The sequence below is a fragment of the Taeniopygia guttata genome, chromosome 9 (assembly GCF_048771995.1).
Source record: "Taeniopygia guttata chromosome 9, bTaeGut7.mat, whole genome shotgun sequence".
Taxonomy (NCBI): Eukaryota; Metazoa; Chordata; class Aves; order Passeriformes; family Estrildidae; genus Taeniopygia; species Taeniopygia guttata.
This window is the reverse complement of record NC_133034.1, coordinates 25,666,839-25,693,219: the sequence shown is the minus strand read 5'-3', so window position 1 is coordinate 25,693,219 and position 26,381 is coordinate 25,666,839. Positions and strand designations below refer to the sequence as shown.

Below are 26,381 nucleotides of genomic sequence, written 5' to 3'. Positions count from 1 at the left end.
TTCCAGGCCTGGCACTGGGACTTGCGAGGTCCTGGGCAGATCCTCATGTCCACGTCCCACCTCCCACAGCCTGTGAGGACTGGGATGCTGAGCCTGGGGCAAGGATGACCTGCAGCTGCTCCTGCCCCTTCAGGACACCCCAGTGTGCCTCTGTCCCCAGCAAACAGGTGAACTGCCAGCTGCCTCATCCTTCCATTGCAGCAAGTGAGCCCATAGCTGTTCCTTGATGGCTGAATATTTTCATGGGTGAAAATATCCACAGCGCAAGTTCGAAATGGCAGATGTTTCACTGCTGAGGAGTCTGATACCAATAATCTTAGTTATTTTGGAAGTGGTTTGGGTGCAGGAAACTACAGGAATTTGCTCAAACTTACTAATTCTCTGGCAGTGTTGAGAAGGGCAGTGGCAGAGGCACTAACAGGGATACACACTGTGCTGTTTGGGAGCCTTACGTGGAAATGCAGAGTAAGTGTGATTTCAAGCATTTACAGCACTTAATTTTGCCTCATTTGTCATGCAGGTGAGGTAAGGGAAGTAATTTTCTAAATCTGTGGTGTCAAAACCAACATGGGCTGCAGTGTCTCATCGTGGTTAAGTTCACTGTTCACATGGACACAGTGACCAACAGGCTCCTTTTTCTGTTTCAGTGCCCACAGCTTATTTTGATATTAATCCATCATAACCACATATCCCAGCTGAATTAATCACTTACCTGTTAGGCTGCAGTTTCAGTTCTTGAGCTTCTGTGGCTGCTCTAGCTGAGGAGGATTTCATACAAAGGAAAAGTTAGCTGGTAAAAAACACCCATTTTTTACAAGATTTCCTCTTCTTGCCACAAAGAAATTATTTCCTGGAATCCATTCTTCTTGTGATTGTCATCTCTTTGCTGCTGGTCACAACACCATGGAAGTGGGAGCTGTGTTTGCAGTCCTGAGAGCGGTTTTGGTGCTTGGTAAGGGTGTGCAGAGTCCTGTGTGATGTGTTTGTGCCAGGCTCTGTGTGGGAAACAGCTCATGCTGGTTCACTTCTGGGGAATGCTCCTGGGAAAGAAAAGCCTGAGAACAAGGGAGGAATGTGGCTGCTGTCCTGCTCCTGCAGGGAGCACAGGGGGAGTGCAGGCTCCAGGTCAAAGACAATTTCCCTGGAGTCAGCCCCAGTGGAGAGGCTGCAGGCACTTGTGACTATTTCAGATGTTGACCCTGACCTCCACCCCCGAGTCCCAGTACATTTAAACTCAGGCAAGTCCCTCTCAAATACAGAGAGGAAATAGGGTCTCAGATGTGTTTTCTATGTTTCTGTGTTCTCAGCCCTCACTGGTGACTCCAAAGGCATTTTATCACTGCTTTATTGAAGCAGCCCAGCCTTGTAACAGTTAAAACTGGCTACAAAACTGCACGGGTATTTAAGTTTGTTCTGCTCCTGATTCCCTGAGCAGTGAGGAGTGTGGCTGGTGGTCCCCCTGATTGCAAAACTGCCCACCTCAGTTCAAGGTGGGGTATTGAGAGCTGCAGGAGAGGAGCTGGAGAAAGGGCAGCACTTGGGGCCATCTTCTAAGGAAGAAAGAGAGAGAAACAAAAGAGGTATGGCACTGGAGAGCCCCTGCACACAGAGCTGAACAGTGTTTGTGCAGGAGGAATTTACTGAGGATTCAGATCTCATTTGGTCTGATGAAATACCATTGGTTTCAGAGGAAGAAATGTGGCAGCTTTGTAATCCATCTGCCAGGGGCTGCTCTGCAGCTTGGGGATGGGAAATGTAGGGATTTAAAGGAGCAGTTAGAGCACTTGCCTCTTGCCTTCTGTGGCTGTGGGAGATTTCCTTGCTGTTAAGGTCCCACCATTGTTATGTCACCTGCTTCCTGTTGGGAATTTAGCTTAAGCTCATCTATAGCTCCAAATGTGTTAGAATTTTAATTACTTAATGGTTATTGATTTTCCTTCCTTCCACTATGACTGAAATGTGTTTGTACTTTCTTGGGGTTATGCTAGACATTCTATTGAATTAAATCCATGCTGGAATCTTAGAGCAAGCAGGGCAGCTCTTGTTCTAATCCGAGCCTTTAGGGGAAACTTCCTTGGGACCTACTCCAGACCACGAGCGTGGATTGGAAACTTCAGCTGCCTTATCTCCACCAAAGGGACATCTCTGGTTAGTCAGAGCAGTCTTGGAATAACCTGCTGAGTTCCTGGGTCAGGCCTTCAGGTGTGGGGCAGCTCTTGCTCCCTCAGGGCCCCTGAGCTGGGGAATGTCAGGAGCAGCTGAGCTGGCTGGGACACTGCCTTCCTGAATGCTCTTGAGTGCCTCTGCCAAGACTCGAACTGACTAAAACAGAAACAGGCAGAGATGCAGCAGTGCCACTTCAGGGGAAAACGGGTAGACCAGAAAGGAAGGGACTGAGGATGGGAAGTATCAAAATAACTCTACTACTGAACTGCTGTGTTTGCTTCTCCTAAAGCACGTCCCTGCTGAGCCAGCAGCCTTTCCTGTCACTGCTACTCACCTGCCCTTAGGGTCAGGATGCGCAGAGGGAAGGGCTCCTCGCATCCCTGCACAATCCAGTTACTCAGGTAAGGCAAGCACAGAACCATGAGCACCCTGTGTCAGGTGGGTGTGTGTCAGCAGTTCGATGTGCACATGATGCTGTAAACCCAGGGAAATTACGGTGCTGTGCCAAAAGGAGCAGTCCCAGGAGGGGAAAATGGGGAGGCCTCGTTCCTCTTTTGAGTGTGAATACATCTTTTCTCCTGAATTTGTTACAGAGAAATGTAATGAACTGGAGTCTGATTTCAGTTCTTTCTAGGAGGAGCAATAAAGGTGTTAGCCCTGAGAGCAGGTATTCCCAGCCCTTTGCTCGATCCTGGAAAGTTTGTATATATTTAAAACTGTCCTTCTTTAGGAAAACCCATCACCGTCTCCAGCTGGCACAGAGTGAGTGTTTCAGAGTTTTGCATGCTGTAAAAGCAACATTCCTGGTCCCAGACTGCCGCTGCCTGCAGCTGTCCTTTGGTTCTCTTGAGCTTACTCACAGGCTCTGCTCATGGTGCTGCAAACCTCCTGCTGCCACCCACGCCTCTGCAGCCTCCAGCAGCTCCCCCCTGAACATACCCCGTGCCCTGGTGGGTCCTGCCTCCCTTCCCCGAGTTCAGTCTCTATCAGCAGCTGTGACAGTGAGAATTGGTGCCCCTGTATTTCCCACATTGCCCCTCAGCTCAGGTCCAGGCTGCGACACAGCTCCACATCCCAGGGAAATTCACTCCTTTGATGACTTTTCCCCCCGGTTTCTGCCACTTGGGTTTTGCTTTCGTTGTCTGGGTTGTCCCCTGATTTGCAGCTGGTCCAGGGTCACTGAATTTCAGGTAATTTCTCATCTGGAGACCGCACCAGATCCTGCTGGGAAGCTGCATCCAGTGCAAGAGACTTATTGACTTACCAGTTGTGAAATAGTGTGTTTCAAGCAATATTGCTAAGAAATGCATAACAAAGCTGATTGTTTTTTTTTTTTTTTGCACAGGAAGATGCAGTCACACAAATGACAGCAGATCATCAGCTCTTTACAAATTAACTTCTTCTTCTCATCTGTTTTCTCAGTCTGTTCTAAGCCTTAAATAGAAAGAAGGATAAAGAGATCAATAATCTTTTATGATTTCTCATAGCTGAAAGGCCACAAATACTTGGAGGGAGAACATTACAGGAAGAAAACAACCTTAGTCCAGTGCTTTTTCTTAGATCCTCCGTGACTGGGGAGAAGGGTACCAGGGTGATGTCAAAGCCACACAGATGATGGACGAAGCCCTGCAACTGCATCTCAGGACTTGAGGCTATCCTGGTGTTTTGAAAAGATGCAGCAGCTGCTCAGGAGGAGGTGGAGAGGAGCAAGGAGCTGCAGTCATGTATGTCCTTTTCAGCATTTCCTTTGAGTTGCTTTCTATGCTCATGTTTTAATCCTGTCATTCCTAGTGTCTGGGAAGGCCTCTTGGAAAAACAGGAGAGACTGAAGAATTCTTGGTGATAATAAGAAGAAATAGAAGAAAATCAAAATACAGGAATGTGGGTGTGGGAAGAGACTTCTAGGATTTTATTCATATTCTATTAAATTTGGGAAATCTGCAGGACACTTAGTTACTTTTATTCATGTTTGGGACACTAAACTTGTATTATGTACTTTCTATGTTGCATTTAAAGAAGAGAGGAAAAGAAAACTTACGTTCTTCAAAGAGAAAAACCCAAAAACCTTGCAAAGCACTTGCTTAAATTTAGTAAAAGTACAAGGAAATGATTCACGCAGAAAGTGGATGTTTTCTAATAGTGAAAGCAGTGTGGTGCTGTCCCCTGTCCCCGTTTCTGTCTGGCTGAGGGGTGTGCTTGCTCCCCAGAAGGAGCTGGGGGCCAAGTGCTCGAGAGCATCACCAGGGCCTGGCAGCCCTCCAAATGCTTACCCAGGTTTGTTTGTGCTTCCTCTTGTGTGGGGAGAGGTGTAGCTCTTCTTACTGCACGTGCCAGTTTCTGAAATGCCTCCTGCTCCGTTGTGTGGGCACCAAACACGTTGGGTTAAACCCAAGTCCCATTCAAATGGAAACCAGTTTGGAAAAGTCCCCCAAACTGTCCTGCTGTGCAGTCTGGTCTGGAGTCTGAGACGCTTTTCCTTTTGTGGGGCTGGGGCTGTGGTTTCCTGAGCTGAGCAGTCACTCAGAGCCAGAGTGACTGAAAACACGCCTGGCACCGTGTGGGCAGCCCTGCTGTGGTGTGCTGGTACTCCCTCAGCATCCAGCTGGATTGCCCATGTGCTGTGGCTTAAGTAGCTGTAATTTTAGGATGTTTTTCTGGCCTTTTTGATGTTTCAGTGGAGTTCTTTGTGTTACTTATATCCTGATACTTTGAGCCGTCCTTGTGCTCCACCGGACCATGGCCTGGAGAAGGTGCCTGCTCTCGAGGCTGGGAAGTGCCTGGAGCTGTCAGTGGGAATTACCAGCCCTCACGTGGAGTTCACATCATTGCCAGCAGCAACGATGTCTCTGTCAGTAGGAAAATGGGCATTGTTTATGGATTTGGAAGGTATCAATTAACATTTCCTGCAGAGTGCCTCCCCTGCTCCTCGCTGCCATCCCCGCTGGCTCACGCAGCCCCCCAGCCCTGGGGGTGCAGCTGGGGTACAGCCTGGGGGGACCCCTCCCCAGCCCAGCTTCTTCCTGCGCAGCCAGCCCCTCACCCCAGCTGTGGGGCACAGCCTGCGGACCCTGTGTGACCCTGTCCCGTTTCCCTCCCCGTCTGGCTGATCCCTTTGCCAGCTGTGGGCTCGCACAGGGCTTCTCTGCTCTCAGCTCTAGCTCTGTCCCTCCTAAGGTGTTGAACTTTGTGGGTAGGGAAGCCAGAACAAGCTCACTGCCGTGGCAGTGTCAGAGAGCTGGTGGGGTTCCATGGTGAGTGACAGGGAAAAGGGACAATTGAAGGAACAAAGACCCCTTGGGGTATTTCCTCTGCGATTCATACCAAGAGCTGTGGTGGATGATTTGCCATCTTCTAGATGTAATAAATCCACAGGCTCACATTTTTCATCATTTTGGATATGTGCTTTATTTTGTGTTTTATTTTGTGTTATTTTCTAGTTAGTGAATTGAGTTTTACAGCGATTTACTGGCTCCAGAGGGCAGCACTTCGTGGTGATTCAAGAAACATTACTGTGACTTCTCCAAGCAGAAGTTTAAAAGTTTGTTTCCAGATATAAATATTAAATACTTATTTCTGAAGCTCCAAATACAACTGACCTGAATTATACCTGTGTAAAGTCTTCAGAATATACCAGAGAGTGGCTAAAAAAGTTAAGGAAATGCTGCTTTTGAAAACAAATGTATAAGATGACCTTTGAAGTCTGACAGAGAGATACATGGTTTTTATCAAGTTGCAGACAGTGCATAAACTGTTGCCATATCATAAAATTGGCTTGACACTTTAAGATATTCAGGTCATGTTTCTGATGTGACACACAAATTTTGTGCAGCAGCAGTAGTGAGATGCTTTATATGACACAGAACATACAGCAGCCCACGGTCTTTGAGCTTTTTTTTCTTTCCCATTTACAAGTGGTGAGGATAACTAGGAAAAGTTTGCTATAGAAAAGTAGAGAAAATAGTCATGCTGAAATTGCAGCTTTTGAGTTAAAAAGTATTAATCTTATATAATTTTCATCCATTTTTTTGAGGGATTTTAAAAATAGTTCTTCTGTCTTGAACAAACTGATGGGAGAGTGTTGCTGCAATGGGCACCTGCCTGGTGCAGACTCCTCTGCCAGCACCTGCACAGCAGAAGGTGCTGTGGGCTGTGTTTATGGCCCCAAAAAAACCTCCCTGTACCGGTTAGTGCCTTTGACTAACCTCAGCAGTTACTGATAGCCAGGAGATTACACAACATGTTTTAAGTGAAGGATTTGGTTTCAGAAAGGGAAAAGATGCTGAAGTCTTGTAAAACACTGAAACTGCCTTCAGTAAGCACCAGGTTTTGCTGAGGAAAGCTCGGGCGGTTTCTGTAGCGCCCACAGAGTTATTAGGGTACAGGATTACTCCAGTTTTATTCAACACACCAGATTTCCAAAGAAACACTTAATTAAAAGCATTAGAAGCACATGCATTTTCACTGGGTCTAATGAGAAAAACAGTTGGGGATTTAGGAGGCAGATCTGTAAAGCTGAGAGACCAGAGATGGATGGTGGGTGCTGGACTTTTGTGGGCCTATTTGAAGAACGTTATGGCTAATTTTATGAATTTGATGCTTTTTAGGTCCTGTTACTTTTAAAGAGGACAAAAAATACTGAATTTATTTATTTGTAGGGAACACTTTTTAAATTTTAATTTCTTTTTCCCAAGAACTGCATTGGACCAAACTACTGAACTAAAGGCACTTCTGATTTTGGCAAAGTTAATTTGTTCATTAAAATCTTCACCTCTTTCTTTGTTGACAGAACAAGCATCACTTGAAATCATGTTTATTTGACTGTGATTTTCATATGCACTTTATAGGGTTCTTTGTTTAAGGTACTTTGCACTTAATTCCTCTTGCACTTATTGTGTTTAGAAGACGCTGAAGTGGGTTTATTGCTTGTGTTAGAACTTCTTTAAGTTTACGTTAAAATCCACAGTGTGATGTTAATAAACCTACTGGAAGCAGCAGGGGTTGCTGTCTGTTCTCTTCCCCGGGAGTGTTTGGCTGCCGTGAGGGACTGCATCGGCAGCTGAGTGCAGAACCACAGGCAAGCAATGGGCCAGAATAACCACAAACAAACTGTCGTTATTCCTGCACAAAGAGTTCACCCCTTTGCTTGTGTTGAGAGTGGAAAAAGCAGAATAAATTCATTACTATTTTATGTCATTTAGGAGTCAGTCTATACAATTATTTTTCAATGCATTCATTTTGCAAGAGGAACTTTAAATGTTGGAACATGTTAAAAACTCTGGTAATACTTTTTTCCTGTTTTGTGCTAACTCCATTTGCTTCTTAAACTTGCCTGGCTGCTCAGTTGAGGCCAGATATTCAAATTGTTGTGATTTTTATTCTATTGAGAAATCTTTAAAAAATGCTTTTGTGATAATAAGAAAGCTATGCCAAGTTGGAGTGATTCTACACCTAGCCTGTATGCATTGGCCTAGCAGTGCTGAGCAGAGCTTCTTCTCTTGTTCCAAACTGAGCTGTTCTGTGCCATCTCACAGCTCGGCAGAAAAGACCGTGGCAACCACAGCTGTGCTATTAAAAATGCTTCATTTCTTGTTACATCATGGAATATTTATTTTAAAAACAGACTAAATATTAAAACACATTGAGAAGGCGATCTGCATCCCAATAAACCTGCTCCTCAGTTCCCAGGTGTCCTTGCCCTCTCTGATCTGTGCTTATGACAGTCATGCAAGGTGGGCAGTATTGAACTGATGCAAAACTGTCCGTGCAAGAGCTCTCTGGGACGCTTCCAGAAAGTTACCACGTCTGATAGTCACTGTTTGTTATTACTTTGCCGAGTAGAAGTGCCTTAATTTTGCTTTCATTTAAATCCCCTGAACATGGAGAGGACAAGTGGCAGCAAATAATGCTAGAGCTGATTTTGCCTTTCCTCTCTCCTTTTGCCCAGTGACTGCAGACTGGATGCTGTGGATGTGTCCAGGCACTCGCCTGTGGCTGCCTTTGGTTAAAGGCATGGCCAGGATGAGCCCGGCCGGCTGCAGCCTGCATTCCCCGCGTTCCTGGTGCCTTTCTGACTCAGATGATGTGCACGTAGGTGACCGCGGTGTCGGTGCCGAGGGGGTTCCTCGCTGTGCACTTATACGTGCCAGAACTGGAGTGTCGGGGGTTCTGCAGGAGCAGAGTCCCCGTGGGGTGGAGCAGCTCGCCCCCAGAGCCTCGGCCCTGCTGAGCTGTCGAGAGTACGGAGCGGTCAGGCAGCTCCCAGGTAATTTCTGGTTTTGGGATGCCCAGCACGACGCAGTGGAGCTGCACTGCTGCCCCCGGCACGGTGCGGATGGCTGGGGGGGGCCTGCCCACGATCCGCGGGGCGTAGGCTGTGACCGTGACAGGAACGGTGAGGGAGGAGTCCCCAGCATCGTTGTGGGCCCTGCACACGTAATTCCCGGCGTCGTGGGCCGAGGCTGCCCGGATGACCAAGGTGCCGTTCTCCAGCAGCAGGTGCCTCCCGCTGAGCTGCGGCCGGTCCAGCACGCGGCCCCCCGGCAGCGCCCACGCCAGCCTGGGCTTGGGGCTGCCCTCGGCCAGGCAGTGAAGCGACAGAGGCTCCCCGCTGACTCCCGTCACCGGCCCTGCAGGGCGGCTGAGGATGTTGGGCTTCTGGGCAAGCTCCAGGACCATCAGCTTCTCTATGTAGCCCACCTGGTTGCGGGCAGCGCAGCGGTAGCGCCCGGCGTGCTGTCTCTGGGGACTGTAGATGGTCAGGGTCCCATCGCTCCCTGTGAAAAACTGGGATGTGCTGATGCTGCTGGAAAACCATGTGCCGTTGGGCAGCATCCAGCTTATGGCCGGGGGAGGGTTTCCATCCACAGAGCAGTTCAGTGTGGTAGTTTTCCCAGGTTTTACTATTATTTTTTCATTGAAAGGGTTTTTGAACATTGGTCTCCGTAGCATTTCTGTGACTTCCAGCTGCACCACCAGCACAGTCTCTCCCGCATCGTTACGTGCTACACAGATAAAATCTGCCGTGTCTGAGGGCCTGATGTTCCGAATCTCAAGTGTTCCATTTTTGTACACCACAATCCTGCTCCCGTAATATGGGGCTGTTAGGAAGATGTTATCAGGCATGATCCACATAATCTGAGGAGGAGGTGTCCCTTCTGCCCGGCAGTCGATGTGCTTCTTGGAGTGCCTCACTGCCGTCACCTTCATGATCGTTTTGTTCCTGTATAAACCATTTATGATGGGGGGTTTAGCAGCCACGTCCAGCTTATACAGCTTGGTGTCATCCCCGCCAGGGTTCCGGGCCACACACAGGTACTCCCCAGCATCCAGCAGGCTGGCCTGGCCGATGGAGAGCGAGCCGTTGGCGTGCAGGGAGTGCCTGTCTGTGGACGAGGAGATCATCTCACTGGAGGGCAGCAACCAGAATATCTGTGCCCTGGGTTCTCCAGCAGCCTCACAGTCCAGCAGGGCTGCGTCTCCAGCTGCCACTGTAATGTGTGTCTTGTAATTGTGCTTTATTTGAGGGGCTGCCACAATGACTGTGACGTGGATCTTCATCTCATCCCTCCCCAGCGTGTTTTGGGCGTAGCACGTGTAGTCTCCTCCTTCTGCCACTCCAGCTTTGTTGAGGTACAGAGTCCCATTGCCAAAGAGGACGTACCTGCGAGCCCCGTGCCCGCTGTCATCTGCCAGCATCGCGTTGTTCACCACTGTCCCGTCTGGCAGGCCCCAGGATATTTCGGGTGTGGGCGACCCTGAGGCCTTGCAGTCCACTCTGAAATCCTTCCCATACGGCACCAGTTTCTTGAACTGCTGTTTGTGGTCAATCTTGGCTGGTTTCATTGTGATGCTGACTTTCATCAGTATCAGATCCTCCCCAATTCTGTTTCTTGCGACGCACAGATAATCACCTGCATCCTTTTCTGTAACTGCTTCAATAGCCAAGGATCCATTGGGGAAGACATGGATCCGACTTCCCATTCTGTTGTGGGGAGAGAGAGGAAGAGAATTATGGAAACAAGTGCTGGGGGTGAACACCGAGCACTGGAAGGGACTGAACGTGTTAGCAGCACGGTGCAGCACAGAAAGCCTTTCCAAAGGCACTGTGCCCACGCCTCCTGCCCAGCCAGCATGTCCTACCCTGATGTCACTGTCAGTTTTGGTGTTGTGTGGATGTGATCGCTGTTGGCTCTGCTGGGAACACCCTGAGTTGGGGCTGTCTCTCCTAAGGTGGAGGTGAAGTGTTATTGTGGGGAGACCCCCAAAGGTAGACGTGGCAGAGATGAAAGAAACCCCTCCCTCCCGAGCCCTGCTTCACAAATCTGTTAAAGATAATTTCCCCTCCTCTAAACTGAGAGTAGTCAGCTAGTGCACGGTGACAGTAATTACCTTAATTCAAATATGACTTGTGTCTGTTTTGAGACCTCACTCAGGGCAATTGTGTGATCTGTTAATCGGTCTGTTATTAGATATAGATGCTGTTAGAACAGATGTTTCACAACTGTTTAAAACGCGGTTTAGTTCACAGTGTATTAGTGCTGTAATAGGCTATTATGTGAACACCGGAGCAGACAGTGTTTGAAGCTCCAAAGAGGAGAAGGAAAAAAAGTGTAATACCTGTGCCACTGGTCCACAACAGCCTTGGAGGGCAACCTCCAGATTATCCTGGGCTCGGGCTCCCCACCTGCCGTACAGTTCAGAAGCAGCCTCTCGCCGAAGTCCAGCCGAGTCAGCTCCCGAGAGGCGACGGCGATTTTCGGGGGCGTCTCTGTGCGCTGCACCACGAGGCTGACCACCCTCCTGTCCGAGCCCGTGGAGCTGGTGGCGATGCACTCGTAGGTGCCGCTGTCGGAGGGGGCGGCGCGGCTCAGGTGCAGCGTTCCGTTGGGCAGCAGCAGCAGCCGGGCGTGCAGCGGCTGCAGCGGCTGCAGCGGCTGCAGCGGCCGCAGCACCGTGCCCGCGGGCAGCACCCAGTGCACGCCGGGCTGCGGCTGCCCCAGGGCTGTGCAGGGCAGGCTCAGGCTCTGCCCCGCCGCGGCCGCCACGCTCTGCCGGCCCTGCTCCAGGATGCGGGGCGGCGCCGCCACCACCTGCAGCCGCACCGCCAGCGCGGCGCTGCCCGCGGGGCTGCTGGCCCGGCACGTGTAGAGGCCCCGGTCGTACACGGTGACCGCCCGGATGAGCAGCGTGCCGTCGGGCTGCACCAGCGCTCTGCCGCCGCCCGCGGAGGAGTCCCGCAGCTCGGTGCCGTTGGCCAGCAGCCAGGAGATGCGGGGCGGGGGGCTGCCCCGGGCCCGGCAGGGCAGCGCCACGCCGTTCCCGGAGTGCGCGGTCAGCAGGCGGTGCGGGGCGCCGGCGATGCGGGGCGGCCGCGCCCGCACGGCCAGAGTCACCAGCAGCCGCGCCTCGCCCCGCGCGTTGGCCGCCGTGCACAGGTACTGCCCGCCGTCCTGCGGGCCCGCCCCGCGGATCGCCAGCGTCCCGTTGGGCAGCACGGCCCGGCGGCCGGCCCCGCCGCCGCCCGCATCGCGCCCTGCGGAGCAAGCACGGAGCGGGTCACCGCGGGGCGCTGCGTGGGACCGCGTGGGACCGCGTGGTACTGCGTGGGACTGCGTGGCACAGACTGTCACAGACTGGTACTGCGTGGGACTGCATGGCACAGACTGGCACAGACTGGTACTGCATGGCACTGCATGGTACTGCATGGCACAGACCGGTACTGTGTGGCACAGACTGGCACAGACTGTCACTGTGTGGGACTGCATGGCACTGCATGGCACAGACTGGCACAGACTGTCACTGCGTGGGACTGCATGGCACAGACTGGCACAGACTGGTACTGCATGGTACTGCCTGGTACTGCATGGCACAGACTGGTACTGTGTGGTACAGACTGGTACTGCCTGGGACAGACTGGCACTGCATGGCGCAGACTGGCACTGCATGGCACAGACTGGCACTGTCTGCCTCTTGTTGTGTCTCCTCAGTCCCAAATACCCTGGCCTGCTCTGCTCTGCCCAAAAAACCAAGACAGCAGTGACAAACCGTAAAGAAATCAGAGAATTCTGCATATAGAATGCCAAAGCTTTAAAGTAAGAATGAAGCTGAATCTCCAGCAAAGTTTGGATAATGCACATGGGGCTTTACAATCCAAACCTGGCTTTAAGTGGGTTTTACCACATTTTCCTTTTCACTTGTCTCACTGTCCTGGAGTAACAGGTAATGTACAATAAATACTGAATTCTTCCCATAATAAGCAAGGAATTATAATTAAACATAGATTTGATTTTTAAAAATTTCACTAAAGAGCTCAGAGTCAGCACTAAGATGCTCCAGTGAGTCTATGTCACTGTTTGCAAGTTTATCTTTCACTAAGTTCACAGGACTCTGAAATGAAGCAATGCACACAGAAGAGGTGCCAGATTACAGGACTAATGGAAGGTAAACTCTAGAGAGGTTTATCAAGCTCACCTGAAGGTATCTTGGTCCACTGTATTGTTGGAGGGGGGTTCCCAGTAGCTTCACAAGGAATAAAAGCATCAGAATTCTCCAGCAGAGTGAAAGCAGCCAACTTCCCTCCGACTATTGTGGGCTTTGAAAAATGGTTTCTGCTCGCAGAACCTGAGGTGATGGCACTGGGGAGGGTGGTGGTGCCTCGATTTTGTTGCCTTTCAGGCCAGGCACTGGCAGTGCTGTCCTTGTCCCCTCCCCACGCAGGTGTGATCTGCGGTGCCCGCAGTGTGTCCCTGCTCCCCGTGGCCCCGTGGCCGTGGCCCCGCGGGGGCTCGGGGGCTCTCGGGGGTGCTGCGGGCACAGGGGCGCGGTGCTGGGCGCTGGCTGCAGCCGGAGCACTGGGCACGGCTCCTGCCGGGGCTGCAGTGCCAGGCTCTCCCTGCGGCACTGCCCGCTTCTCCTGGGCAGCCCCCTGCCCCGTTCTCAGGCAGGGCTCTCCCCGTGCCGCAGCGGTGGCTCTGCTGGGCTGGGCAGCTGCTGGCCCTGGCATGGCGCTGGCTGCAGCAGGGCGGGCACTCGTGGCACCAGGGGGCTCGTCCAGCCGTGGTGAGGCGTGGGGACCCATGGTGGGAGTCTGGGCAGGACCAGCAGCTGGTGACGTGGGCAGCTGGGTGTTCCTCTGTGGGTCTGGTGTGGTCTGGAGAGCCATGGGGGGGCTCTGAGCAGTCACAGTGCCAGGCAGTGGCGTGGCTGACTGCGTGTTCCCCTGGGTGCCCGGGGTTGCTGCTGTCTGTGTGGCTGCTGTGGGCCTGTGCTGGGGTGCCTGGGGGCTGTCAGGGACCCCCAGCGCTGCTGTTTCGGTCCTGGGGACTGCGCCGATGCTCCCAGGGAGAGGCTTTGCAAGGGCAGGGCTGGGAGGCACAGCCGGGGATGTCAGAGCTGTCACCGCGGGGGTGGCTGTGCTCGCTGCAGGGGTGGCTGCACTGCTCCGGGTTGCAGCCACACGCTCTGGGGCAGGTGTTTTAGGAGGCCTCTTCCTCCTCTGACCTCTCCTTCCTCCCACTCTGAGTATTTTACTTTTGGTGACGCTAGCGTTGGTTTGAGGAGTACTAACAAGTGTTACTGTTGGCTTCAAACCCATCACACCCACTCCACTGGTTGCAGTAGTGGCAGCGTCCTCTGCAGTGACAGACGTGGCTGTGGTAGCAGCTTTTTGCCTTGCACTATGTTTCTTTTCCTCTTCCCTGAGGAATGCTGTGTTTTGATGGGTACCCACGGGGTGCTCCAATGGCATATTCATGGTGGAGGGGGAAGACTGGGGTGTTTCTGGGCTAAATGGATTGATGGAACTGCTCAAGTTGTTGAAGGTTGGTACATTTGATACATAGCTCATATTCACTTGAACACCTGCAGCCACAGCTGTACTTCCTCTGGCAGACCCCGGCCTCCCAAAATTGTATTGGTGCTTTCTCATACCTGGGATACGTCCTGGTCTAACAATTCGTCTCCGACCAGAAATTTTCCTTTGTCTCCCATAGTGCTGCTGCAGCTGGGGTGGATGAGTTGGAACCTCCTGGATAACCTGGATTTGCTGATGAGTAGCAAGAGTTGAGGCCAGTGGTGGATTAGGGGTTCCTCCTTTCTGAGTACTATGAAAATAAATAGGGCCCAATTCAGAGCTTGGTGCATTGACTGTCGCCACAGGGACCTGGTGATCTGTTTTGGTGGAGACATTATCAATAGAGTCAGTAAAAATATGTAACTTGTCTGCTGTGCTCTGGGGAGTTACAGCCTTGCCTGTAGCTTCTGTCATGGGTGTTGTGGATGCAGATTTTAGATGCTCATTATTACTTTCCCCAGAATATATTGACTTTTGCCTAGCAGGGAAGAATGTGGGTGTTCCACTTGGTACAGCTGGCTGTTTTACACCATTTGCTGATATTTGACTCAAATCAGATCTTTCCCATGGGTCTGTAGGTTTTGGAAGGGTTTGCAGCCTTTTGCTGGCAGGTGCCACAGAGTGTGGAAGAGGTGAGGGTAGGGGAGTTAATGGCTCTGTGAGCAGGAGAGAGGTGTCCCAGGCAGGAGGGGGATTCACAGTCTCCCCGGGCTCTGCAGTGATCATGAGTTCTGTTGCTCTCCCCCGAGCAGGTACTGGGGATCTCCCTGCTGCTGGCATCATGAATTCTTCTTCTGGAGATACGAGATCACCAGATGTCTCCTCCTCCTCCTCAGGCACCTCTGAGAGCTTATGGACTTGAATGGGTGGTTCTGTTGCAGCTTCTCTTCGTTTGTCTGTCACTGTTGAGTTCCTCTTGGTTTTCTCCAGCAAGGCTGCCCAGCGCTGTGGATCAGCTCTCCTGCCTGAGGAAACAAACTGTCTCCTGTGTCCCCTGAACCGCCTGCCTGCTCTGTCTGCGTGGGGCCAGCGAGGCGTTTTCCCGTGGCTGTTCCTCTGTGCGCCCCGGCCGCTGGCTGCTGATGCCGCAGATTCCCCGGGAGCTCTCAGGGTGGTTGGAGTGCCTGAGGGGTGTCTCTGTGCTGCAGCAGAGCGCAGCAGTTCATCACCAGAGCCTTCTTCCCACTCTCCTGGAGCTCCATGCTTTTTCTTCAGAGCAGTTTCATCCCGCCTCATCAGCACTTGGAAAACCAAAAGATCAACCCCATACCGGTTGGCTGCAACACATCGGAAGTAGCCCACGTCTCGCTCTGTCAGCCCTTGTATTCTCAAGGTGCCATTGGCAAGAACATGTTTGTTTCCAGCAGAGTGACGGAGAATTGTGCGCTCGGGGAGCACCCAGGTGACGGCAGCGTCCGGAGCAGCCGTGGATGTGCAGGGCAGGTGGAGCGTGCTGCCGGGAGCGGCCGACAGCCGGGCCCCATTGAGCCCGTTGTGCTCCACCTGAGGATCCACCACCGTGATCCGGAACGGGAGCGCGTCGGCGTCCTCGCGGTTGGTGCTGATGCAGTGATAGAGCCCCGAGTCAAAGACGTCGGCTGTCCGCAGTGTCAGCACCCCGCTTTTGAGGACTACGATTCGCCCGTCCTCGCTGATGTGAGGCGCTCGCACTTTGCTGCCGTCGGCCAATATCCACTCCACGGCGGGAGCGGGCTCGCCAGCTGCCTGGCACCCCAGCTCCACCGTGCCCCCCACCAGCACCGTGTGCTCCGTTTGGGTGCTGTTGTCCCTGGAAATGATGGCCCAGGGATGTCTCACCTGCTCTTCCTCACCGCCGGGCAGGGTGAGCCGGGCCTCGGCGGCGTAGCGGACGTGCAGCGTGCTGAGCGTGGTGGCTGTCCTGTCCAGCTGCAGGGCCACTTGGCTCTGCATCAGCCAGGCTGGCTCAGCTCGCAGCTCAGCCTCAACACTGGTGAAAAGTTCGTCTTTCTCACTGAGGATCTGCTTATATTTGTAGCTACTGAAGGGCGCGTCAGCTGTCCGCACAGTTCGCTCCAGTTTCAAAGGAGAGCTGCTGTACAGGGCCAGGATGCTCCACAGCTGCTGGATGTGTCCATCATCGATACCACACACCAGGAATGCTGAGAACGAGGTTTTCAGCACTCTGCTGGGGCCAGTTTTGTCAAATGAGATGGGAGACATTTCTTTAGGTCTCTGGACGTTGCAAACCATGTTGCCTTGATTTCCTGCTTGGTCAGTCATATTCAAAGCCACAGATCCTATCGGGGCTATCAGGTCCTCGGGAGACACGAAGCTGAAATCCCCATCATCTGGCACCGTGAGGTTTCTGGATTTCAGGGAGTCATGGATGGCTGGCTTAGTGCAGGTGAAAGATGCAGGAGGGAGATCCACTAAACTTTTCCCATGATGAGTTTTGGGACTAGCACAGACTGGGCATTGCTGGACACCAGAACTTCTCTCCTTCCTGCACTTTATAACATCTGAAGGGAAGAAAACTTCAGTAAGTTTCTGTGCTACAAATTTTAGTATTAAAAATTATATATAGCTACTAACAAATAGTCCTTTTGAATAAAATAAAACCAAAGCTTGAAATGACATGTGAGTGGCAGCAGCAGAGAAAGTCCTAGAGTCCCTTGAGTTCCTGAATTTCTTTTTAATGAATCAACTGCAATGTGGCTCTTGCTCTTGACAATTCCACAACAGTTTACTTGTTCCCTGTGGATTCTCCCAATGACAGAAGCTTTGGACTGGCCAAGGAAAATTCTCCATTAAGGAAAGCTGCTCTTGGGAATGGCCACTAGATTAATTTAATCTGGGGAATGAAGTGATATCAATCTCTTTATCTTGACAGCAAACACCTATAGAAATCCTATCTTCCAGTCTTTTCTGGGGGAATAAATAGATGAATAAAGGACAATCACCTGTATCAGGAAGAGTAGGATGCTACCACAGGATTAAAGAGCATAAAGAAAGCCTTCAGCTCACCTGGTCTCTCCTGTGCCCACCCTGCAAACCCCTGCAGGCTGCAGTCGCAGGACCAGGGGTTTCCGTGGAGGTAAATGCTCTCCAGCTCTGACATGTAGGAAAACATTTCTTGTGGAAGTGAAGTCAGCACATTGTCAGATAGAGAGATGTGCTTCAGGAAGGATATTCTGAATATGTGACTGTAGCGCAAGGTGACAAAAGTGTCTGGATGCAGCTGCTGAAGTAAATTTCCATCCAGGTGGACCAACCTCAAGGAAGTGAGCCCATAGAAAACATTAGGATTCACAAATTCAATTTGATTGTGGTCCATATGCAGCCGTACCAAGCTGTTCAGGCCATAAAATACATCCTGCTGAAGCACTCTGACCTTGTTGTAACTCATTTTTAAGACCTGTTCATGAAAAAGTAACAAATACATAGTATTAAGCCATGTTAAATTATAGGAACCCTAATAAATGCTGCTGAAGGTTGCTCTGTGCAGTGAAAGTTCTTCACCAGACCAGCAATGCCAGGTAACTGCAGTTTCTTTAAAGAACTGTTTATATGCAGTGTGTTAAGTTTCTGCACAGTTTGGCCTTTTTTTCTTTTCATGAAGGCTAGAAAGGGACAGGTTGTACTAAAGGGAAAGGGAAATCTCAATAGAAAAAAAATCTTCAAAAAGCCCCAAACTGACTAACAAATTAACAATGACAGGTTTCCTTTTTCAGACACAGTAGTTGGAGCTTTGCAATCTTCCTCCTCTGTAGAGAGTTTTGACTGCAGTTGCCTGCTGAGATACAGCTGTGAGATATCTACCAATGTGTTTGTCATGCTTTTTCCCCCGTACCTGAGTGCCTACCTGGGAAGGAAAGACATTTCCCATGAGGATACTGGATTTTGAAGGCCATGGACTTTCACGTGAATAGGGTAAGAAACAGGAAACTGAAATGCTGCAGGAGGCTGCTCTGTGGCTGCTTACGTCTCAGTATCACTGAGAGTTAAATCATAACAAAAAGTAACGCAGGCTCATTTAGTTCTTACCTGTAGTGAACGTAAATCACTGAACACCTTCTCAGGGATCGTGCTGATCTCATTGCTGTGCAGCATCAGCAGCTCCAGTTTCTCCAGGCCAGCAAAGTCCGTGGGGCTGAGTTTTCTCAGGCTGTTGTAGCTGTACAGGATGGGTTTAGTCAGCCCCGACTCACAGTTTTAAATCCAGCCAACCCAAACCAAAAGAACTACTCTCTGGGAACGGCTGAAGGTAAGCAGCACTTCCCCTTGCCAAGAGGAAAGTAAGTCATTCCTTCATGTTAGCACAAAAGGTGCTCACCTTTCCAGGACAGGAACAGTCCCAGTGGATGGGGTGAGTGACAGCAAACATGAAACACATCTGTCTGTGTTCACTTCGCTACCACTTCAGTGAAAAGCTCCTTGTATGTTTTCTGCAGACACATCTGGATGGTTCAAAGGTTATGTGTATCAAAAGGGACACGGAGATCAGACAAATACTGCTGAGAGGTCTCATGATTTGATTTGAGACAGGACGCTTGCTGGAAACTGCATGAAGAGGCCAGACAAGCCTGGCTATGATCTATTCCCTGCTCCTTTAACCACACAGAGAACGGGGCCACCATGGAGGCTGACATGGCCAGACAAGTGAAATTTCCCTGGAACTCAGCAGATGAAAGCACAGACCCTAAGGCTGTGAGACATCCTCAGTGACAGAATCACAGAATCACTGAATTGGAAGGGACTCAGAAGGATCATTTAGTGAATAGCTCACAGGGAGATCTAACCCCCGACCTTGGTGTTACATCACAGCAAAGCCTCTGCAGATTTTAATACCCGTGCTCCTTTTCCAGACCAGTTTCTGAACTCTGGACTACCCTTCCCCAGAGAGAAATCTATTTCAGTCTTCTTCCAGGTTCCATGCAAGAGACACAACATATTCAGGTAATATAAAGGCAAATTAAGTTGAAAACTTTCTGAAGTTCTCGTGTGCCCTGTGGCAGATCCCCAAAATTTCTCCTTACTGTGGGTGGTCTCGGGCTGTGCTGGCTGTGGCTGCAGCCGCTGCTGAGCACTGCAGAACATTGCAGACTTACCTATCGCTGTGGTTAATTTTTAGCCCTAAATCTGGGAGGTTAATTATTGCCGTGCGAAGTGTTGAAAGGCAAGCGAGCGCCGCAGCCGCACGTACCCCAGGTTGATGCGCTGCACGTCCGGCGGGATGCGCGGGGGGACGGCGCTGAAGTAGCGGAAGGTGCAGTGGAGCTCGGCGGAGCCGCGGCAGGCGCAGGGCCGGGGGCAGGCGCTGCTGGCCGGGAGGGTGGCCAGGCAGGCGGCCAGCAGGGTCGCCAGCCAGCGGGGCCGCTGCCCGCACGGGGCCCCCATCCTGCGGGGATCCCACGCTGCCATCCGCAGCGGCGGCGGGCGGACGGGCTCCTGCGGGGGAAGCAGAACACGCGGGCTTGCAGCGCTGAGCCGCCCGCCGTTAAGGCATAAGCAAAAAAAAGAATTCTTAACTTGAAAGACAAACCCGCCTACGAGCCAGGTCCCGAACTGTCGGGTTTCCCCTCAGCGACGGGTCCGTGTCATGACCTCAAGCGCTGCCGTTTGACAGCTGCCCGCCGTGCCCCGCCCGGCGCGGTGTGCGGAGCTGCCGCTCGCAGGAAGGGCTGGATCCCGCAGGGAGCGGCGGGGGAGCCGCAGCCGGTGCCCGCCGTGTGTCCCGGCCCCGGAGCCGCAGCCGGTGCCCGCCGTGTGTCCCGGCCCCGGAGCCGCAGCCGGTGCCCGCCGTGTGTCCCGGAGCTGGCCCGGCTGTGCGGAGCGCTCCCGCCTCCGCCGGCGGCTCATCCCCCGGAGGCGCCTCCGCACGTCAGCTCCTTCCCCGCCAGGAACTGTTCCAAGCAAAATTAACTCATTTCGCATCCTCGCACAAACGCTCCCGGGACCGGCACCGGCCGCACGTTCCCACCTGCGCGGTCCCCGTCCGGGGCCGGGCACCGCCTCCTCCTGCCGGGGGAAGCCGCCGGGCTGCCCCGGATCGGCCCCGCTCGGGCGAGCCGGGCACGGGAGAAGTGCCCGCCGCCGCCTCCCCGGGGCTGCTGCGGGACCGGCACCGCCGCTGCCTCCGCGCCCCGCACGGGAGCCCCGCATGGGAACCCCGCACGGGAACCCCGCATGGGAACCCCGCATGGGAGCCCCGCATGGGAACCCGGCATGGGAGCCCCGCACGGGAGTCCCACACGGGAACCCCGCACGGGAGCCCGGCATGGGAACCCCGCATCCCCCGGCCCTGCATCCCCCGGCCCCGCACGGCAGCCCCGCATCCCGGCCCGCCCGCCGGGGCTCGGCTGCCTCGCACTCAAGGAGCGCTCGCTGTCCGGGTGTTCGTGCGGGACCCCTCCCAGGAGCGGCGGTGGCACCTTCAGCTCGGTTTTGCAGGACCTTCAGCTCGGTTTTGCAGGACAGGTTTCCTCTCGCTGTGGGCGGTGTCTGTCAGTGCTTCCAGGCGCCTTTTTCGGTTCAGAGGTGTGTGTAACAGCCACAAACTGACTGACAGCACCCTTCTGCTGAAAGCGTGTCGTTCTAGGGCAAACCTCCTTCTAGAAGGAGTTCGACTGGAGATGTAAATGCAATACAAAACTTTAACGATATGATAAAGCCTCAAATATATTTTTGAAGGTTCTAAAGTTGTTCAGATGACTTCAAAATCCAAGGTGAGCTGTGGGAGTTCAGGAGGGGTGGCAGGAATGGGTGGAATTCTCTGGCTGGGGTTTGTTATCTCATGGGTTGCCTCAGTGAAACAGGGGTGGTCTCACCTTCATCCAGCACGGGGGCTGGGGCTGAGAAACACTGACCCACTCGTGTGACTGGCACCTGGGGTCTCAGAAAAAAGAACAACGCCTCAACTGAGCCCAGCACTAGATCCTGAGGTGGCATTTTTAGGTGCTACCCTAAGAACAGGGAAATCTTGACAGCTCACACTGAATTCTGTTCCCCTGAGTGCTAGAGCGGGTGACAAGGCTGTTGTTAGGTGTGTTTTCTCTATCTTAATTACTATCTGAAAAGCAAAGCATCATTGCTTTCTTTCAGTTCATCAAATTTTTTCTTCTGGATGACTGAGGTCAAGGCTTCTGGAGTGACACTTTCCAATGCTGTGCTTCTGTGAGTTTAAACACGAGGTAAAAGGCATTTTAAAATTATTTGTACCAGTCTCCATAATTTGTAGACATGGTAGACAAGGAAATGAAGTCAATTCTGAGAACATTTTCCAAAATCACACATCTGAAAATCTGCATTAAAATACAAACAAATATTTTAAATGTACGAGGACTTTGTCAATGTTTTAAGAACGGGGTTTTCATCTCAGGATGTGCTGTCTGTTGTCATTAAGCTGCAGCTCTCACTGCTGAGAGGCAGAGCATTAAATTACAAGAGATACAAAGTTCTCCCTCTGGAAGGTGGCTGAGGAACATGTGGAATATTTTATAATGATGTGGCTGGGATTTCCCGGGGCAGCCTTACAGGGAACACAATGGTTGTACACACCCGTGCTGAGCTCGCTGCTGTGCTGGCAATTCTGGCCCGTGTCTGACTTTAAGACATTGGTTTAGCTGGAATTCATTACAAGGGAGAATGAAGGGAGCTTTTTGTTAAGTGAAACTATATTTTGGCAAAAAAGTGTGACTGAGTGTGAGCTCAGGAGTGTTGGGAAGGGGGAAGCTGAGTGAAGGAAGTGTTTGTGAGCTGGATCTGCATAGCAAATTGTATGTACAAAAAGTGGAGCACAATTTCAGCTCATTTTTCAGCAGTTCAGTTCCTAATGTACCTTTCTGTGGAATAACCTGGCTTTGTCCCGGGGCTCCCAGGAGGGAAGGCAGAGCTGCTCTACAGCTTGCCCGTGTGGTTTGTGGGTTCCTGGGGGCACCGTGGGCAGGTAGAATGGGCAGGTCACTGTGGGCAGGTCACTGTGGGCAGGTCACCCTGGGCAGGTAGAATGGGCAGGTCACTGTGGGCAGGTCACCCTGGGCAGGTTGGCAGGACACCTGCACAGGAGTGCACCAATGCCCGAGGTGGCACGAGGGCACAGCCCGGCTCTGCCAAGCCGGGGCCAGGCTGTCAGGGTGACACTGGTGCTCCAAGGCTCAGCACTGAGGTCTCTCTGCAGCAAAGCCCACTCCGGTCTGTCACAGTCCAGCCTTGCTCAGAGCTCAGGAACACCCGGCCCAGGAGTCAGGCACACCCAGACCTCCCCTGCACACACTCACCCACCCTGCAGAGCCCTCACAGGGATCAGCTTTGCTTTGCTGTTCCTCTGTTTTCTCTTTAAATGGCTGTTTGCCTCTTCTCCCTCCTCAGTGGGAAAGAGTCCATGGAAAGACTCAAACTTTAGTGAACGGAGTCATAGAAAGCAAATGATGTATGGGAGGGGTGGTTCTTTTCTTCTTAAAGATGGGAATAGCCTCACTTTCCAGGCAGGGACTCTGCATCTGCAGTGGGCAGCCTGTTCCTTAGTGTGGTATTAACGATGCTGCTGGTACCCCTGGAGCACAGCAGAGCCCAGCCTGGGGAATCTGGGTGCAGTTCGTGCCCATCAGGGCTGTGGCCTGAGGCTCTGGATCTTCAGGTGATCTTCAGCCTCCTTCAAGAAAATTGTGGAGGGGCAGATCACAGACCTGGGATCTTGGCAGAAATAGTGGATGATCTCTTTATTTACAGGAGTCAATAGAAATTATATTAAGGAGGCAGCTTTGGAGAACACCAACCTGATGTGTTTCATGCATCAGTGTCAGCAAAAAGGTTTTTTTATGCAATTCTAATCTTAATTAGGTACCTGAATTATATATCTGGGTTTTGTTTGATGATGTTTGGTTTTAAATTTGTTCTTCCATTGCAGACATTGCCTGGTCCCTCCCTCATCCCACTGTTCCCTTGTGATACTGTCCCAGCTGTTTCCCAGGCCAGCACTGCAGGTGCCTCTGTTCCTGCAACACAGCGTTCCCACTCTGCCTCAGTTTATCCCTCCTCATGCTCTCTCTTCTCTCTGCATGGTGCCAATTCTCCTTAAAGGCCCTTTGCAAAATGTTTTCATGTTGTTCTTTTCCTTCACAGCTTCTTGCTGGCCAAATTCTTTCAATGCCTCGGTGGGTTGCTGGATGCCTTGAAAGGGACGACATGACCCTCCGAGTGCTGTGTTGGGGATTTTCAAATAACACACTTAGGTACAGCTCTCCTGCGGCCAAGGCTGCAGTCAGACATTCTAGCTCCACTGCAGGGAGCTGGACAAGCTCCCAGCAGAGCAGCAGTGACTCTGGAAGCAGGGCTGGTGCTTGGAGCTGTGTTTGTGCAAATGCTGCTTTGGGACAGTCAGAGCCCGCGTGGGCAGCGTGGTGCTGAGCCCAGGGCAGCCAATGTGTGCTCCAGGAAACACAGCAGCACATCAGAGGAACGAATGTTGGACAGGGGACTGGGCCACGGCTGCCTTCCTGTCCCTCCTGTCCCCCCTGTCCCCCCTGTCCCCAGCAGCTCTGTGCTCCAGACTCCTCCTGTCCTGCCGGTGCTCCCTCAGCCGGCTGGGCTGGAGACCATCCCTCCTGGCCTGGGCAGGATGGAGACCATCCCTCCTGGCCTGGCTGGGCTGGAGACCCCCGTGGCTGCTGCTTTTGAACTCCATCCAGCAGAGGTGACCTGGGGCTCTGTAAATCATCCGCGGTGTGGGCAGGCACAGCAAGAGCTCCTCACTGTCAGGGGTTGGGAGCATCTCACCCCAGCATGGCCAGCTCCTGCTGGGCTGAGAAAGGTCTGTATTTTCTTGTCTGGGAAGCTGTGACACCTTTCTCTTTCCCACGGGCAGTTGCTGGAGGTGGGCAGGAAGGGAGGGGTTGTCTGTCACTCCAGCTCAGAGAAAAAGCCTGTTTAACGCTCGGTGTGCCTGAGGAGGCTCTGCTCTCCTCATTACTGGAACAGATCCTCAGCCAGGGTAATCCCGTGTTTGATCTGCAATAACATGCTCCACCAGTGCTTCCTGTGCTCTCGAGGAGATCTTTAATCTCCTGTCAGGCAGAGGCAGGCACCTGCAAATCCACCCCAGGCACTCCTGCTAAAGCACTTCTGCAGGTGCAGGCTGGATGTTTTCAACACTCATCTTAAACATCAGCTGGAGTGGGTTTTTCATGGTTTGAATTGCAAAAGCAGCACTGAACCAGAATTTGGAGGTCTCTGTCTTGCTCTCTAGAGTTGTTTTGTGAGGGTGATTAATCTAGTCAAAAACCCACTTCACAAACGTCTGCAGACGAGGTTTCTGAAGTCTGTGTTGGCTGGTTGTGCTCCAGCATTGAGTAAGGTTGTGCAGTTTCTTTCTCTGTGCTCTGCACGCTGCTTGTCCAGGCTGTGTTTGACCTCGTACTTGTGCAGAGACGTTTCTGAACTGCTGCACCAATAATGTGATTGGCATTTTTAAACATGGATGTCTCTACGTGTAATGCTGAAAGTGTCTGGGGCCTGCTGGAGCACATGAAGAAGTTCAGCATGACAGTGACACGATTTGAAGCCTCACTCCTCAGCAGGAGGGACCTGGGAAACGTGAGGGGGATGAGCAGGAGCAGCCCTGCAGAGCTGGAATGATCTCCTGTGCCATTCCCAGTAAACCCAGTCAAGGTGCTGGCCAAGGGCCTGGGCTACTGCCTCACTGACTGCAAGGAAAGGGGTAATTTTGAATTAATTATATCACTAAAGGTAGCTAAAGACCATTTTGAGCTTTACCTTGTTGTGGTAGCTCTGAGCTATGGATGTATTGGTAATGGCACAGATCCAGGTCCCCTGGGCCCAGAGGTTCAAACAAACCTGTTTTTATCAGTGAAGTGAATTCCATGCAGTTGCAGGAAGCCAGAGTCCAGTCTGGCACACCAAAGGAGTTTATAGAATTCTGTTTGTAGGAGCACTGGCTTGCCTGGGAAAGCCTCTGGGTGCCAGTGCGCTGCCAGCTGTGGAGCAGAGCCCTGCCTGGCCCTGGCTGCCAGCTCCAGCCCTGCCCTGGGACCTGGCTCAGGTGTGGGCGGTCGCTGGATGGGGCACTGGGGCAGGAGATGCCGGCGCTGCCCAGCCCCGCTGGCAGTCCGTGGCTGAGGCTGGCACCCTCCGGCAGAGCTGTACGGAGCGAAGCTCTGTGTGAGGGGCACTGTAAAGCAAGGAGGGGCTGCTGAGGGCAGAGCTTTTGCTGTCTGCTTCCCTGGGGGACAGCCCTCGCCTTCCATTTGCTTGGAGGGGGTTTTGGACTTCTGCGTGTGCTGGTTTGTGTCGGAGCTGCTGGTCGGATCAAATGTCCTTTCCATTACTGAGTGTAACAAACTCTCCAGGATGAACACTGCAAACGATTCCAGAGCAGCGTTTTCTTCCATGAAGGCCTCCTCTGGAATATCCAGCTGCTGTGCTGAAGTCAGGAAATCCGATGCTTTTGCACATCTCAAAATACAACAAACCTCCACTTCTCGCCCTCCAGCTTACTGCAGATTCTTGCCTCCCTGTTGCTGTTGGCAAATCTCTCAATGCAAATCCCATCATTTGGGGGGCACGGGGAAGGGGCGTGCAGGGGCAGGCCCTGGTGCCAGGCTGGGGAGCACTGCCCTCCTCCCCTCGGCCCCTGCCCCCCGTCCCAGGGGCAGGGGATGCTGCAGGGTCCCCTGGGACACCTGGGCAAGCAGGGATTCTCCGGGAGGAGCCAGGCTCTGGGACTTGGGATCCCTCGTGTTCAGCCCAGCATGATCTGGTTTTATTTATCCTGCGAGGGATGTGGGATAGAGAGCGTTGGAAGCAACTCGACAGCCACTAAAATAAATGTTCTTTTCTGTTTATTCCTTGGCTTGCATCTGGAAATTAAATGTGCTGCATTAGGAATCTCAAACTTTGACTGTCTCAGTGAGTCTTTAATTGAAGACAGGTCAAACGCAAAAGCAAGACTGACTTCTGTTGCTGCACTAGGAAAAATCACTGGTTTTAGAGAGGCTGTAGGTACAATACATCACTGCTGTACAAACAAAACCTTTACTTTGATCAGGACATGGCAATGGCTCTGGTTTGGAATGGTTGGATCTCGCAGCAGGAAATAGTCAGATCAATAAAGACTTTAATGCTGGTCTTGGGTAAAATTACAGCAAGTTGTGAATGCAGGCTGAGAGCTTTCTGTTTAAAGCTGGTACGTCTCTGCTAAAAACTGGTCAATTTTCCACAACAGTCAGCTTAATGCTGCATTTTTTTACATAAAGAAAATTCTTAAATCAGGCTGAAAGGAATGTGTCCTTAATTCTTTCAGCAGTTCTTGAGCCACACATTCAGCAGCTCTGCTCACAAACCCCAGCAATGTTGTTCTTATTTCTAC

The 26,381-nt window shown here is 52.1% G+C and overlaps 1 protein-coding gene and 1 long non-coding RNA gene across 2 annotated transcripts; one reads left to right on the top strand and one right to left on the bottom strand.

The window, feature by feature from the left end:
* Positions 1–1,107: 1,107 nt before the first annotated feature.
* Positions 1,108–7,178, top strand: LOC140684752 (uncharacterized). Its single transcript, XR_012057490.1, has 2 exons — positions 1,108–3,890; positions 4,842–7,178. It is a non-coding gene; the product is annotated as an uncharacterized lncRNA (long non-coding RNA).
* Positions 7,179–8,100: 922 nt separating this feature from the next.
* Positions 8,101–19,805, bottom strand: IGSF10 (immunoglobulin superfamily member 10). The gene is made up of 6 exons (XM_030279916.4): positions 19,203–19,805; positions 18,044–18,173; positions 17,024–17,414; positions 12,637–16,518; positions 10,783–11,698; positions 8,101–10,147 (listed from the first exon to the last, which is right to left on the bottom strand). Exons 1-6 carry the CDS (start codon positions 19,394–19,396, stop codon positions 8,239–8,241), a joined length of 7,422 nt encoding a protein of 2,473 aa, XP_030135776.4. The 5' UTR covers positions 19,397–19,805; the 3' UTR covers positions 8,101–8,238.
* Between the last annotated feature and the right edge of the window lie 6,576 nt (positions 19,806–26,381).